This window comes from Sebastes fasciatus, chromosome 16 (assembly GCF_043250625.1).
Source record: "Sebastes fasciatus isolate fSebFas1 chromosome 16, fSebFas1.pri, whole genome shotgun sequence".
In the NCBI taxonomy this organism is placed as follows: Eukaryota; Metazoa; Chordata; class Actinopteri; order Perciformes; family Sebastidae; genus Sebastes; species Sebastes fasciatus.
In genome coordinates, this window is record NC_133810.1 from 10,603,512 (window position 1) to 10,620,834 (window position 17,323).

The 17,323-nt window shown below is 42.3% G+C and overlaps 1 protein-coding gene and 1 long non-coding RNA gene across 3 annotated transcripts in view; one reads left to right on the plus strand and one right to left on the minus strand.

Annotated features, from left to right (window-relative positions):
* Positions 1-840: 840 nt before the first annotated feature.
* Positions 841-5,764, minus strand: LOC141752716 (uncharacterized). Its single transcript, XR_012590330.1, has 3 exons — positions 5,732-5,764; positions 3,526-3,649; positions 841-2,115 (listed from the first exon to the last, which is right to left on the minus strand). It is a non-coding gene; the product is annotated as an uncharacterized LOC141752716 (long non-coding RNA).
* Positions 5,765-7,203: 1,439 nt separating this feature from the next.
* The window catches only part of pdlim4 (PDZ and LIM domain 4), a 51,430-nt gene continuing 41,310 nt past the window's right edge, over positions 7,204-17,323 (plus strand). Inside the window, exon 1 of one of the 2 annotated variants that reach the window (XM_074610234.1) lies at positions 7,204-7,600. In XM_074610234.1, the coding sequence (XP_074466335.1) occupies positions 7,508-7,600 (93 nt within the window). In that variant the 5' untranslated portion in view covers positions 7,204-7,507. The remainder of the gene's footprint in view (positions 7,601-17,323) is intronic. The other variant, XM_074610233.1, reaches the window with a different exon arrangement.

Below are 17,323 nucleotides of genomic sequence, written 5' to 3' on the forward strand. Positions count from 1 at the left end.
TCTGTTCGGTTCGGTTTGTCTGTCTGTTTGTTTTTCAGCATCATTAGGGAAAAACTACTCGCGATTTTCATGAAACTTGGTGGGAGGGTGTAACATGGGCCAAGGAAGAACATGTTGAATTTTGGAGTAGATCTGAATCACGAGACGGATACACGCTTAAATTTTCCTTAACATTGCGAGATAGGGCATTTGGCCTTGGAGGTCTGAGCTCTCCAAGTATCCTTCTAGTTTTATTCTGTGAAGCAAACGAGGATCAGCGCTTATAGTTCCTTTATTCACGAGGCAGGCTAAGTTGTAATTAAAACCTGACATCAAGATGTAAAGTGTCATAATCTGTATGGCTAGTTTGTAACCGCAAAGCCTTTTCAGTACTACTCAGGTGAATTTAATTAAGACATATCTAACCTGATGCCAACCTGCACCAAACCACTTTTCAAGCAATTTCACTGTCGCAGACATTTTCTCAATGTTGGAATAACGTCACAAGAGTTTTGCTGGAGTTGCGGCGCCCTCCCGTGATCTTGATTGTTTAGTGTAAGGTGGTCATAAAACTCAGTCCAAGCTGTCTTAAGTCTGTCTTTTTCGTTTAATATTAAGTTCAATGACGCGAACATTGTCAACAACCAGTAGGTGCGCTCTCTCCGGCACCAAATAGTCTTCAGAAAGCAGGTTTGGTAAAAGGAGAAGCTGTGTGTTTTTTTAAAAATATAACTCGTCTATTGTCCAAGAAGACATTCTTCTGATTTGGAGTCCAACCAAAAAGACGTCCATGTTTGCGTGCCAACCCTCCGGCTTGAGGAGATGTCTCCCACAGAGACAAAAAATGACACAAGTCTTAACTGTTGTTCGACCAGCCCCTGGATATTTAATTAGTGCCCACATACATTCCTCATGCCACTCCTGTTGCTGTGGGCTCGTCCAATGAATGCTCTCCTTACCTGGATTGTTTACTTGGAGTAACTGCTGATTTAAAGCCTTCGTCACAGCATCAGATTGTCTCATCCTCAGTATAATGAGTGGGCTTGGCGTCAATTAGGGTTTTTGTTTGTGACTCTGGAGAGGAGTTCTCTAGAACTTGTTTAGGTTTAAATGGATGGTTTGGTGGCAATGGTTTGATGATTCATCCTGGTGAGCTTTAATTATACACTCTGTGTGAGATAATGAATTACAAATAGAGAGAGAGATAGAGGGAGGAAGGAGGAAAAGCGTGAGAAAGTTAGGAAGAAATCAGAGTGTCCCTACAGATAAAATCAAATTTAAAGGTGCTATTGATAACATTGATAACATTCTCCCTATTATAAAATTTATAAAAGCCATACTTTTTATAATTCCATACCTTTCTAAAAGCTCTGTGGATGTTTTGTTTTTTTAAAATATTCATCTACATATAAATGTTATCAATAAGACCTTTAAAGTGGCAGTAGGCAGTATATTTTTGGCATCATTGGGCGAAACTTCCATAATAACCTTTCAACATATTGTAATTCAAGTGTTCTGAGACTTCTGCACCTCCTCATGGCCCCGTGTTCAGACTTTAAAAAAATCTAGCCTGTGACGGGAGACTTTGACCAATCACAGGTAATTTCATTGAGAGAGCACCCCGCTTAACCTACCCCCTAAACTTAGAGAGTAGGCCTTATTAAAACTAAACCAAACACAATAACTGAACTACAGGTGATCTCCAGCCCTGACTAAAGTAACAATTAAAATAGCAAAAACACATCACTCTCATCCATGCCGGGGAAAAAACATTCAAAGAAAAAAACAAGAAGACAGAAGTCCCCAGAACTGTGCTGCCCGCATAAGAAAGTTTGAACCGGCTGGTGGGCGGTGCTTGGTATTTCCTCAACTGATCGCAACATGGCTGCCGGACACAAACTTTCTAATTTTACAGCTAAACAGTACACTACAAGAGGTTTCTGAAAACATTTGAGGCGAGAAGTAGGCATTGCAGTAACAGAATATTGATTCATATTTGATCAGCGCTGCCTAGTTTGACCGTCTGATCGGAGTTTGCGAGTGATTGACAGCTGCTCAGAAACGGCAGGCTCCAGCTCGGCTCCGATTGGTTGTTTTCCTCCGGTCTGTGAAATCTTGCAGATGCCATTAGGAACACTGGGGGATACAGAGGCACATGATTTTTCAGATTACCTGTCTCATGCACTACTGTCAGGATATAGCGACTGTTTTAATCATATTTGCTCAATTTCCACCCACTGCTGCTTTAACTCAAGGGTGGTTTGTCTAACTACACACACTCAGTCTTTTTTACTTTCACGTCAGCACACTGCCTCAACACTGAATGAATACATTATTCTTGTTCGATTGTATCTCATATTTATGGACGGTACTTGAAGATCCATTCACATCTGTTTGTTATTCCAACAACAGTAACGCTTCAGCACCACGTTAAATATTCATTGTCAGCATCTGGTCAGTGTGTGTCTCTTGTGTGTGGCCAGTGGATGACTGTGTTAAGGATGACTTTTACGCTTGGCCAGCTAAAACTTTAGCTATTATGAAGCAATTATTTTGGTTTAAAGATGACTGATATGTGAAATAAATAATGTGTGTGCATTTAAACATGCTTATATCCTTGCATTTACTGAGCATAAAGAAACCTTTGAGCCACATCGGCTGTATATTCATACACTGACTGCAGCTGCTCAGTACAAACACATTAAACTTAGCAGCTTGACTGGAACATTTAGTTCTGATTTAGAGATAATTGTGAAAGAAGTGGACACATACTCTTCAGATGTATTTCCTCCGGTATCAAATGTTCTTCTCAGTTATGTATAATCACATCAACTTGCAGATGGTTAGTGTGTAAGTCTGCAGCGTTCTTATGAGATAGCTTTGGCCCTGTGGCCCTCTTATGCTATGAAATCATCTGTTTTTCATTTCTGACTCAGCGATATTGCAACCACATAAATTAAGCTTCATGATTTCCCTACAACTATTTGCTTCCCCATGGGGCGCTCCAGGCACAGCGCTGTAAAGTGGCACCATTGTTTTCAGCCTGTGCCATTACAAACAGCAAACCATTTGCAACGCAGGGGACATAAAGCTACCAAATGTCGTGTGAGCTGAAGAGAAGCCGTGTTTTTTTGTTAATGCGGCAAAGATGTTAGCAATCGGGAGTTACATCTGCTGCTAGATTTGCCCGCAGCAGATTTTTGGACTTCACTCAAACTCATGGTAGTGATTGTAAACCCTGCACCTAATGGGACGCAGGCACTAAAACACTGACATTATCAGCTTGTTGTGGTGAGTGTTATTCATTTATGTACACATATCAGTCAGCCATTAGAATTCATTTGGAGTCGTGTTTCTGGCCACCTGACAAACTTAAGTCCAATATTATTGGCTATTGTGTGACGACATTAATAATTATTAGACTCTATCACTACTAGCGACAAAGCTGAGGAATCAACAACAGTTTAGATGACATCACTCTCCCAGACAGCCGAGGTAATCCAGACGGAGGCAGACAGCTCATGACTACAACACCGCTCATCTTACCTGCTGCCCCCTCAGGTTCTTCTTTGCTACGTAATGCAGAGGCAAAAACCAGAGAGCAGATAGATTTGTAGGGGTTTAAAAGGACTTCTTAGATGCTGCCCAGGGTCTGTCGAATGACGACCATCTGGGGAAAAAGAACAGAGGGACGGGAGCTCTCTGTAGTTAGACTCAGATTTATTGGGAGCAGGCTTTGAAGAAGACGCATATCCGACGAAATGTCAGCCTGTTCATCTGCTCAATAAATCTCCAGAGCAGACCAACAGCCCTCTCATCCTCTCTTGTTCTCTGGTTAGTCATCCTTTGATGTAGCCTGGGTAGCAGGTAAAGGTGCAGTCTGTAAACACTGTTTGGTGACACTTTCTGAAACGTGATTATTGGCTTTGTTTACATGTCAAAACAAATTGCTGTATGGATATATTGTGTTTGTCTGTTTTTTAAATCTTAAATGCTCAAGTGCCTCAAACTTGCATTCTTTCTAATAGCTAGCAGGGGGCGACTCCTCTGGTTGCAAAAAGAAGTCTGATGTATAGAAGTCAATGAAAACAAATAGACCATAAAGCAGGGGATGCTTTAGGGCATGGCTACCTTGTGATTGACAGGTCGCAACCACGGCGTTGTTGTCCGGTCTGGGAGTTGTCAGTGTTTTTGTCTTACAACTTTAACCCTTTCACAGTTTGTTTTCAGTTCATGAAAGTTAATTATAACCTTTTTGGTTGCCTGAAAATGTCTTATTCAGTGTTCAGCTGAACTTAGCTCCACCTTCTTTTGTCACTTCTGGTTGCAAAAACCCCAAATGGCAACGACCAAAATACAAAATACTTATATCTGTGGACGATATCTGACGTTTGGTACCCACTTCTAACAAGGCTTGTGAGCCAATTGTATAACAACGTTGGTATCAAATGGTATCTCTGTGTCGTCAGTTAATGTGGAAAAAACGGATAAATGGCTGAGTTTGACAGTGGTGTCTCTATTAGGCTCTCCAAAGTTATCAATTGTACCTTCAATTTCTCCTGAATCCAAAGTCCTGAGAGGAGGTTTCTAAGCTTGTGTACACTGAATTGATCTGACTAGCGATCACACCGCTTGCGTCATTACTCCAATTCTTACTTTCTCAACGTGCTCTGTTGTGTCACAGCACCTCATTGTGCAATGTTTATGCAACACTTTCAAAACACCCTGTCATGCTCTGACGATGATACCTGATGTTGAGATCCAGCTGGTTTGACATCAGTGCCACTGTTTTTACACACATTAACTGGAATGGGTTGGTGTCTGACTCAAATTGACTCAGACCTTCAGACAGAGCTCCACACGCCTGCTGTTGTCTGAACGGCAGATTCCCAGGAATGTCTATATGAGATCATTCTCGCTGCAGTAGAAAAAGCGTACTCAAGCTCAATGACTCACTCTGCAATTGGCAGGGGAAATGAATGAATCAAGAAGTGGGGCAGAGAGGATTCTCCACTGACAAATAGGAGTGGTATTTTCTGCCAGTGAGGCGTCCAAATTACAGCACAACATCTTCATTGTTGAAGATGATACTCAGCAGGTACAGCTGTCTGCTTAAGACCCTAAGAGTTATGGACTGATCTTAGTTTTAACTGCATGTTCAGATTATTTCACAAGCCCCCAAGGTGTTCTTTATGTTTTCATTTCTTCACACTTGTTGTGTTTTTTAGTAAAATTTCTCAACAACTGTTGAATGGATTGCCATGAAATTTGATATTAGATATTCATGTCCTCCACAGGATGAATTGTAACAACTTTGGTGATCCTGACTTTTCATCTAGCACCATCATCAATCAGGTTGAAATTTTAATTTGTCCAATGCTTTGGTTTATGACAAAGCACCTGCAAAATGTATGACATCATCCTCAGCTGCACGTTGTGATTAGTTCTAATTAGCAAATGTTAACATGCTAACACCAAGGTATAAGGTTACAGCTTCTTTTCTATGAGTTTTTAAAGGTGCAATTTTTCATCTAAATGTAAGACAGTTTTAACACACAGACTCACTAACAACTAAATCTAAATGTTTTATACCTAGTTGTGATGACCCCTGTCCTTCCCTGTTAAACCTGTTCCAGGTGCCTGGTGGCAGGGGATCGTTAGGGTCAAGTGGGAACACCTGGCCATGGTGTTCTACATAAATATAAAATAGCTCAGTGATTAACCAGGGAAGTCAATGATCAATAAACCTTACCTGTATGTTCACTGATGGGGATGATGCAGCCTACGCTAAAACAGTATGTGAGATATTTTAGTATGTCCGAAACCCTATGCAAATTGCATGCTATTTCGTAGTGACGTCAACGTTAATAACGGACGTAGACAGACAGCTCTGTAACATCAATCACACTTCAATTTAAGTGTAAGTATAAGATTTCACTTTTCTTGTCGTAAACCAGCGGCTAACAGCGCGTTGGCTCTGCGGCTAACAGCGCGTTGGCTCGGCGGCTAACAGCGCGTTGGCTCGGCGGCTAACAGCGCATTGGCTCGGCGGCTAACAGCGCATTGGCTCGGCGGCTAACAGCGCGTTGGCTCGGCGGCTAACAACGTGTTGGCTCTGCGGCTAACAGCGCGTTGGCTCGACGGCTAACAACGCGTTGGCTCGACGGCCAACAGTGCGTTGGCTCGTTGGCTCGGCGGCTAACAGCGCGTTGGCTCGGCGGCTAACAGCGCGTTGGCTCGGCTGCTAACAACGCGTTGGCTCGGCGTCCAACAGTACGTTGGCTCGGCGGCTAACAGCGCGTTGGCTCGACAGCTAACAACGCGTTGGCTCGGCGACTAACAGGATGTTGGCTCGGTGGGTAACAGCGCGTTGGCTCGGCGGCTAACAGCGCGTTGGCTCGACGGCTAACAACGCGTTGGCTCGACGGCCAACAGTGCGTTGGCTCGTTGGCTCGGCGGCTAACAGCGCGTTGGCTCGGCGGCTAACAGCGCGTTGGCTCGACGGCCAACAGCGCATTGGCTCGTTGGCTTGTTGGCTCAGCGGCTAACAGCGCGTTGGCTCGGAGACTAACAGCGTGTTGGCTCGGAGACTAACAGCGCGTTGGCTCGGAGACTAACAGCGCGTTGGCTCGTTGGCTCGTTGGCTTGTTGGCTTGTTGGCTCGGCGGCCAACAGCGCGGTATGTTGGCTCGGCGGCCAGCAGCGCGTTGGCTCGGCGGCTCACAGCGCGTTGGCTTGGCGGCTCACAGCGCGTTGGCTCGGCGGCTAACAGCGTAGTATGTTGGCTCGGCGGGCAGCAGCGCGTTGGCTCGGCGGCTAACAGCGCGTTGGCTCGGCGGCTGGCTCGGCGGCTCACAGCGCGTTGGCTCGGCGGCAGCACTTTTTTCAGTCATATATTTTCATCATTCAAGTTTTGTTAAAATTATTGTTATAATATCCTGTATCGTATCGAGATCATGAACCCAATATCGTGTATCATATCATGAGCTGAGTGAATCGTCACACCCCTAGGATACATCTCACTGATATAACTCCATATTGACATGCTGAGTGCAAAAAGCTTGACCTAGCAACAGTAACCAAGGTGGGAGGGGGTTTAGCAACAATAACAAAGATATGCTGCATCTAGTTAGCCCCATTTACAGGCGACCTACAGTGTTGAACAACAAGCTGATGTTTGTGACTCACAGTTGTCATGTCACAGCAGCACACTGCCGGCTAGGTCCCCTCCTCCTCCTCCTCCTCCTCCTCCTCCGGTGCTCCGGTCCTCCAGGTCTCCTCCCACTCCGCATAGACCGGCTGAAGGCGGGCAGGAACAGCCCGTCATCTCACGTCAGAGGCGGCTTCGTTATTTAAACTTGAGTGAAGAGAGGAGGAAAGTTTTCAACAGACGGGACAGCGTTGCCTAGCAGCTAGGCAGAGAGAGGACTCTTTGCTATACTTTGCCTTTTATTGTTACCCCGTAGACTACACATCGAGGAAACCGAGGATATTCATCTGTCTGCTTCTCTCTCAGTCTCTACCAAACATGAGCCAGACCGTGACACTAAAGGGACCCTCTCCTTGGGGCTTTCGACTGGTGGGAGGACGAGATTTCAGCACACCGTTAACCATCTCCAGGGTAGGTGCACTGCAAAAACAGCCCCACTAGAAATAAGCCAAATATTCTTAAAATTTCGACACATTTTCTTGTTTTAAGCAAAAAAAATCTGCCAATGGGGTAAGCAAATTTAGCTTTGCTAGAACTCTTAAAACTAGACTATAAATCTAGACACTTTAAGTCTGTAATGTGTCTTAAAACTAGAAAAATAGGCCAAAATGTTGCTTATGTAAGACTTAAAATGAGTATTGTGCTTTCTTGATTAAGCTTTTTTATTTTTTACTTAATTTAAGAATTTACATCTTAATTAAGATTTTAATTTCTTATTAAGAAAAAGTTAGATGTATTTTCTTAAAATTAGATTTTTTTCTAATGCAAAACTGGCTTGTCAAGATTATTTTTCTTTTTCGGCAAAAAATAAAAAAAATCTCCTAGAAACAAGGCTTTTTTTTTTACTTTCTTAAAAATCCTTTTTTTGCAGTGTAGAGACACTCTGCTGCCTGTTGCTCTCCATTATAAGCCTTTTTAATCATCCTCATTACAGCAATTTCACTGACTTATTCTGCATTACAGTAATTCACATGCTCAAGGGATGTAGGAAAAGTTGCTCGTCCAATTACTTAATCGTAAATAAGAGGTCGCTATTACCCCTAATAACAGCAGCCTATTTAAGTGTATGAACAGGAGCTTTACTCTCTAAGCTGACAGACGGTGCCGTCTAATTCCTGGCAGCTAAAGTTGCCAGGACAATTTAGTGAGTCATTGCAAATTTGCTGACCTTTAAGCTTTCTCTATCAGAAAGAAAACAAAACAATATGGTGATATACAACTGTATCAATATCAAGTAAATGACATACATACTGAATGTATAAATAATGCCATTTAAAGTTATTTTTCCCAAATTGTAACCAGGTGTTAGTGACCTCAGGTGGTAGTCAGACAGTCACATAGTCACAAATAGATGCAGGTAATGTCATGATTACTGTATTATTGCATGTGTTATTTATTTATTTATTTATATTTAAAAAGGGTCCCCATTAGCTGATACCAATGGCACCAGCTAGTCTTCCTGGGGTCCGAAATCAAGTACATTACATCTATCACATACATACTATATATACAACATCATCACGATATTTGATTTTTTAAAAATATTTTCTTACACTCCTAGGAGCTAGTAGTAAAAGTAGTGGTATAGTTGTCATGAACTTTCCTGACCCTCAGAATATGGGTCAAGAGTCCTGGCAGAGGATCTGGCAGTAGCCAATAGTTCATCCCGGCCAGGGTAAACACAGCCCGGTCCTGCTGCCTGCAGGGCTTCATGCAGAAGGAGGAAAGGAGGGGGGGTGCTGACATTTGTTTTTCATCAGAGCTCATTGGTGCTGCTGAGGGATTCCAGGTGTTGTGCTCAGCTGTATCACCAGCCCCTAACCGGCCCTTTAACTACAGGGCCCTAGCACTTCAAGCCAGAGGTGTAATTTTTAGATTTATGGCGGGCGAACCCCTGAAGGTCACCTGAAGTGCTCTCTGTTTTTACCACTGTAAGAGTTGGGATGCGATGGTGAGGCACTTCGACTCACAGTCTGTGCAAAGTTGAAAGTCTTCACAGTTGTGGTTTCAACATTAAAAAGTTGCTTGGTTGCATGGCACCTTTGCTTCTTGAGAGCCACCTTTTGCAACTTGAGACATTTCTGTGGATAGAGCGCTCCCTTCATGCTGGATCTTCATGTTTGTCTCTGGACGGAGTAGAGTTTCCAACCGAGACCATGCCCAAGACCAGAATTCATTTGGAAAAAAAAGGGAAAAGTTGCGGTTTCAATATCAGTGATTTAACAATTTCTGAATTTTGCCATTCCAGCCTGTGCATACTTGCATGACTGCCAATGTGGAAACCATGGCATCCATGCACAGGGAAGTCTTTGCATTGTGAACGTTGCGTAACTCAGCGATGATGGCGTCAGTGAAAATAATTGCAGGTTACACTTCACAGACAGTTGCATAGCAGAGATGGCAATAAAAACCAACACTGACATGCAATACAGTAATAGGGAGTTTTGACTAATTCCTAAATCTTGGCTTGAAAATTCGGGTAGGAAGCAGCTGGTGAGATGCAAGCATATTTATCAAAATATGTAATGTCAGAGGCATAAATACACACAGTGCTCTGGCAGCAAGACCCAGCATTACACCACCTCCCGAGGACTTTGCTTTCTACCAGCTATATTACAGAGCAGTTCAGGGTCCAAATGTAGTCACATGCTCTGAAACATCAGCTGACAGCACAAAATGTGTTTTACTGGCAGAACTCGATAATTGTTTTTTTCCTGGTGTCTTAATACGCTGGTTTACATGAGTGAAGAAATCACAATTAAATTCAGGGAGAAGTGATAAAAAAAAGATAGAAATGGTGGGAAAGGAATCCTCTCGCCTCACCTCATGGGAGCTGGTCGCATTCTGGGTTTTGAAGCACGCTGTGATTCACTGCTGCTGATATACTGGAGGGTTTCCTAAACTTGCTATTCATCACATGCTTGCAACATTCTTGCCGTACAGTGCATATGCCCTAGACGGCAATTACAATGTGTTGAATGGTGACGCAGAGAGAAATACATGGAGGGAGAGAGAGAGTGTTTGTGAGAAGCATAGTTTATGTTGTATAGTATTTAAAATGCCTCTTCGGGGGGCACTCTCTGAAGGTTGTAACAGCGTCTGCTGGCTTTGTATAACTAGAGCAGATGAGGTTAAAGACTAAATGCTAGACCTTTTTGCAGTATTTTACGTAATCCTTCCAATCGTACCTCTAGTTTGCATGACTGACAGATCTCCTCCCCTCTTCCCACGTGTCCTTAAAAGGGAACGCCATGAAACACCTGCATTTGGAGACAGTGAAAGTTGTAAATACCAGAGAACAAGTTCTGATGGCAGCAGCTGGTTTCTCCCTTAAGGTGATAATGTCCCAGGATAAGCCCATTAGTCCCCTGCCAGACCATTAAGTCCCAGCCAATGACGTGTCTGCTTGACTCTGGAAACATTTGCCCTGATAGTGTGTGTGCGTGCAGTCACAGTGGTAGGTTGTTAAATGGCTTTGTGTGCATGAGAGAGAACGAGTGGCAGAGAAACAGAGACATAATAAAATCACCGATGTAACTGCTGAAGCATTTAGAGAGGATACGTTGGATATGACAGCTGCGGTATAAGCCTTTTTGTAAATATGTGTCAAACCACGTCTAGGCAGGAGGTGACGCAGGACACTTGTCAATCCCGCCGACTGGCAAACAATCGTCTTCTGAACGGGAATTCACAACTGAGTGTTCAAAAATGATCCGAACAGTGCGCAGCTTCCCTTTTGACACCTTTATACTGCATGCTGCTGCGTGGTCTGTCTTGTCTGTCCACGCAAGGTGGGAAATTGTCAGCGTAGCTTTCAGACAACTACTGCTGCTGCATTTAGAGGGTTGTTTTGCACATGCCACATTCTTGAAATTGCATTTTTTTTTTTTGTGATTGTTTAATTAATCATTTAGTTTATGAAAAATGTCCATCCAAATTTCCCAACCCCCAAAGTGACATCTTCAAATTATTTGTTTTATCCAACCTGCAGTCCAAAACCCAAAGTTTATAATGATATAAAAGCAGAGGAAAGCAACAATTCCTCTCATCCCTAAATCAAATATATTCAGTTTATCATCACATAAGACAAAGGAAAGAAGCAAATCCCCATAATTTGAAAACTGAAATCAGGGAATGCTTGGAATTTTTGCTTGTAAAATTGCTTTAACAATGAATCCATTGTCTAAATAGTTGCTCATTGACTTAAGTGTTTCAGCTCTACCCACAGGGAATGAGATAAGCACCTGTCACCTGCCAGATAACAGGGTAAATGTTGGCTCAGGTCACCTGCCACCATTGTGGATGGGTTTTCCTTGTATTAAGAAATATTATTTTTTAAAGCAATTATCTAAGTTATAAATAGTCAGGGATTATATTACATGATATTGGCCTATTCCATATTACTGTCTGGTACCCCTGACTCAGTTTTTACAATTCTAAAGCATAGACCCTGTCTACCCACCACAAAGACATAATATATATAAAAAAAGACTTCGTAAAGATCCATATAGTAACTGTTTTATTACACCATCTGTTGCTCATTGTATACATTATCTTACCGCTTTCCATCTGAACGGGATCAAAGTCTAATCTGATACATTTTCAGAGTAGGATAAACTGGAATTTATCTTCAAACAATACTGACATGCCCATATGTACATTAAGGGGTTATTGATCGCTGTAATCATTCCTCTTGTCCATACTGGCCGGTGACCTCAAAGAGATCCTTTCTATAAGTGATTAAGTGATGGAAACAAACGATTACAGAGACCAAAAAGTCTTTCAATGTACATATGGGCATGTGAGTTTTGTTTTGACACAACCTTGAGGAAAATGTGAACCTATCCTTTAAGAAATAAACGAGAAAGAGAGATAGAGAAAGTCAGAGTCGGAAAAATCCTTTTCATCTGTCTTCTGGTTATGGAATTTCTGGATTTTGATAGAGTTCAAAGAAAAGCTTTTAGTCATATCAAGTCATGCCGTTTCATGTTTGTTAAGCTCACAGTGCATGCATTAACAACAAATTATATCTTAGAATCAGCGGTTATACATCCAATGAACTCCGTGTCCTTTGCACCCTTTTAATCTCTCAAAGTGTACTTCTGTTCAACTCTGCCACATACCAGAGACAGGACATGTGACCTGAAGCCACATGGGTTGCTGCTGGTTATAATAGTCAGCTTTAGGCAGCTCTGCTTCTCCAGATGCTACGAGCTGCAACTTCTGAGCGAAAGATAACAGATGGTGCTCTCCAAGAATTTCCTGTTGTCGGTGAAGCTGTGTAGCGTTCCTGAAGCAGTATATGAGCAGGAGAACAATGCGAGTCCTTGGGATGTTGCTGAGCTTTTCCTGCTCATCTGCTTATCTGATGCATGAAGCGGAGTCTCCGTGATTGATGTTAACACGGGAATGTGTGAGCAGTGCCGTGAAGATGAGCAGATTTCTGGTCTTTTAAGTACAGTAATTACAGTTTTAAGTATGAAGACCATGTGGAGAAAAAAACGCGTGCTCTGATTCTTAGTGCATTCATTATATTTAAGCACCCTGCAGTTCGACGCTATATCTTCTCTCGCGGTATGAAGTGATTCTTGAATTATGTGCTTTTCCTTGTGAGCTTTCCTGTCGTCTTAGCCGACTTGTATTTCCACAAACATGTGTTTGTTTCAATGTATTTGCTGTATCCAAAGTATCTAAAATATTACTCTTGAGACGCTCTTAGGAAACTCCTCAGGGGGAAACGTGCGAGAAACAGTCTGAATCATTACTAATCTGATTACAAATCATATTTAAAGGGGTTGGTACTCACTTTTCGATGAGTAATATCGATGAGTAATATCGTGCTCATTCCGGACGTACACAAACGCATTACAGACTGTCATCAATTTCAAGTGACTCTCCCGTTTGCTTGTGTTCTCATTAAACCCCCACATATGAAATCATCAGCTGCAGTACCGGTCTTAACAGGTTCAGTCTCTTGATAGTCACACACCAGTCAGAACCTCAACACCCCCAGGCTTTGTAATGGCTTTCCAGAGTGTCACCAAGGTCATATCCATGGTTATATTGTTATGGTTATCGCAGGTCCAACAAGCAAACAAAGGATTTTGACACGTTGCCAGCAGCAATTACTCTGTGTGTTGCTGAGACGTACGACTCAGTGTGCTCCCACACAGCAGAACTTTTCTATAAAGTTTAGCAGTTTTAACCTAGACTTATGGAGGATGATGTGTATGTGTGGAAGAAGAGAGAGGCAGGAAGAAATTCCCTTGAATTACTTATTCTACAACTCCAAGAGTTTCTACTAATCTAATATTAAAGTTGCCGTACTAATTTAAAGTGTCCTTACAGAAGCTCCAAGGGTAGATTTTTCCGGAACTAATGCACTCTTAATTGTACTGTATGGCTTCGATCTCAGACACAAACAATGATGACGCGACAGAATACTTTGCCCTGAGGCGGACGTGTCGATGAGGCTTTAACACATTCAGTACAGTACACTAACACAAACATTCACACACATTCATTCTTTTCTTTGTCGTCCGTTTCACGCTCCAGCAAACAGAAAAAACACGAGTGCCCACAGTGAAACCACAACTCCAGCACACACTCATCAGGCCTCAGCGTGCCACATGATGACTCTCTGTGACATGAGGCTGTCATTTGCTAACCGCTCTATCTGCTAGCAATTAACTATGTCACTGTTTGTGGAGCAGCCCCTTATGGAAACAACGCGACCGTTTAGATTGCCCAACAACCAGTGAAGCTGCCGTTTGCGCCATCACCATCAAATCCATCGTCTTACGTGACCTTATCTCAGTCGAGTAAATTAAGCGATGAATTTTTCTGTTAGCAGCAAGATTGATTTATATAATTTTTAGCTCTCATTTTGTCATCAGTAACAAAAAGCATCCCCTTTTTGTTGCTGAAAGTAGGTTTATTGGGTGAAAATTCATCCCATATGATCTTAAGTTGCTATTCAAAGCAAAGTTGGATCATGTTATTGAATTTATTCTCTCTTTTCTTCCCTTCCGCAGTGGTCCTGAAACCACTTCACATATATTCAAAACAGCTTTTGTTTCCATCCTCTGCCTCGGCCAAGACAACTTTATTATCTGTAGTCACACACTGTTTGTTTTCAGACGACTGTCATCTCTCATTTTTTCAAGTTTTATTCTTATTTTGGCCAACAACACAAAGCCAGTAGAAGTGGATCACTCAGATGATGTTAATACCAGTGGTTTCATGTAAGAAGACAACAAGACTCGGTCAAAGGCGAGGACACTAGGGGACATGCTGCTCCACGCAACTGGCCGTCCAAGCTCTGACGTACCCTATCGTTGAATGCACCTGATTGGTCCCTGGTTTTCTGCTCGCCGTTTCAAACATGGTGGCCTTTCTTGTAAACTTTTCTGTTATTCCGTCTAAACAATCCACCAAAATCTACTTTTGAAAATATTTTAAGAGAGAAATAGGCTATGCCACTGGTGAGTCTTGTTTCATTTTAGAGCTAGATCGCCTAGTTTGACAGCATGGTCCAAGTTTCATGAGCCGGACGCGTTGCGCTGGACGGGCTTATTTGCATAAAGGACCGTTCCCCGCCTTTTCATTTTGAAAGAGCAACAGCCATTGAGGAAACTCCAACGCTCGGCCAACCAATCATGTATCTTCATCACTCACTCAGTGACAGACTTTTGAGTTTGTAGGGCTGATCCCTATGCGGTCCAGCCAAAAATAAAACGTTAAGGGTAAAAAATATAATGTTTGTATGGTCTTCAAAGCCACTTACCCAAGCCATAGAAAGGGTAAAAACCTAATTAGAAAATTATACTCATCTTTAAAGCTCTGTAGAGTTAAGCCCTTACATCACACTGCATCCGCAATGTAAATATAGCAGATTGTGATTATGTCTGAACCACGTAACTCTACACCCTCCTTATATTTCCTTGCAGACGGGAATGTTTGTCCTCTAGTAACGACCTCAGTCCTGCCATTGTGGCACTTGGCATACCACTGTGTGTGTGTGTGTGTGTGTGTGTGTGTGTGTGTGATTCATACACTGCTATTCATGGCCTGACCCTGAGGTGGTCTAAGTCACTGTGTGTGTGTTTGGGGGGTGCATGAACTTCGGCCCACTATGACACAGCCAAGGCACAAACCCAAGACACAAACATAAACATTTAAAATGCATTCTCACCGTGGAGGTTGTGCAGAATGGTGTGGGTAAACCATAACCTCCAGTTAGTGACTGTCAACACTGACAAATAAGAATCAGTTACTCTTCTCCACCCCCCCAAAAAAACTTTATTCATGCTTTTGCATCTTTAAAAGACTCCATCTGTAACTCACCTTAGATTAGACCTGCTTAGTTGTGTAGTTTATGTCAGATTTCCATCAATGCAGTACGTAGTAAAGTGAGTTAACGTTCCCTGTGATTCACACACACACACATTTCCCACAATGCCCCCCTGACCTCTCAGTTTACCGGAACTGAGTCAGGGGCTTGGGGGCGGTCAGAGGCTGTAAATTAGGAATTCCACATCTGAACCACACGACTCAGCTATTAGCGCTTCATGGAGCGTGAACTTGTGTGCGTTTGCTTTTAAAACGCTCTTCCCAGTTAGCGAGGCTGCTTCTCTTGCGCAAGCAGATCCTCTCTCGATTCATTATTCCAGACATACATAATTTAATTTATCTTGGATTAGATTACTAATATCTGCTGGAGAAGTAAGAGTTATTTCAACACAAGTTGTCAGCGTTCCAGAAACAATACATCTTAATGCGCAGCTGTCAAAGGTAAAAGGCTTTCCAAGATGTTGTGCACAGGGTCAGGCAGTGGGCGCTCAAAGAGAGGCATCCACTTCAAAAACTTGGACGACAGGATAAAGATTAATCACCGACACTTGACATGCAAGGCCTTCATTAACAGGACAGTCACCCTAAATCTTCTGTTCCCTGTGTGTTTATGGATGCAGGTCATCATTTTAGCTTTTTAGCTCTGAGGCATGTTACAAAGGGCTGGAATCTGAAAACCTACCTGATTGAGATCTGTGGTAAAAGTTTAGCTTTTTATTTATTTATTTACTTATTTGGTGATGATGAAACAATTAGTAGATAATTATGTCCATCCACAGAAAATTAATCTGCAACTATGATAATCGAATGATCATTTAAGTATTTTTTAAAAGCAAAAATGTCAAAACTTTGAAGGTTTTAGCCTTTCAAATGTGATTATTTGATGCTTTTCTCATTTTATATAATTCAAAATTGAATTTCTTTGCGTGTTGGACTTTTGATCAGACAAAACAAGCATCTGAAGACATCAATTTAGGCTCTGGGAAATTGTGATGGACATTTTTTTTTTACCATTTTATGGACGATAGGATTCATCGAGAAAAAAATTCAAACAGCTGTTGCTAGTTTAATAAACTTTACTCAACAGTAAATCAATATTGATCCTCTATTCTCTACTCTCAATATGAAAGTGTCACAAATTCTTGCAGTTAAAATTCCTCCTTAAACTGTGACTATAGCAATTGCGTCCAGCTGCAGAAAATCTTCTCCCATTTAATGGTCGGAAAAAAATGCAGTCAAACTAATACTCATGCATGTCATAGCCTGACAGCACATGGAGCGCACAAAGAAGACCGGAGACATGCTGACAATTGTTCGCATTTTATTACACTTTTGTTTCATGGCTAGTAAAGGGTATTTTTTTTCTCTGCAGCTTGCCGCCATATGACAGTGACTGTTTTACTGTGGATGTCTTGGTTTCATGATGGATGATTTGATTGGTAGTTTCTTCTTATTTATGTCAGCCAAACCCAGTCAGAGGCAGGCCTGGAAATAGCAGGGACATTTGTGTGTGTGTGTGTGTGTGTGTGTGTAATAATGGAAAATTGTTATCATATGTTACTTAGTGTGTCTGTGAAGGTGAAACACACCCACCTTCCCCTCCTCACCCCTCTGCCTCCCCGTGGGGCTCAGATGTCCACCGACCTGAGTGTTTCTGGAATAATAAGGGATCACAGAGAGGAACCTGCTCACTGTCCAGCGGCTCAAAGATAATCCTCAAAAATTAAAGCGATGTGGACATAATGTTTTACAAGATCAGAACGGTCCAAGTTACAAATCAGA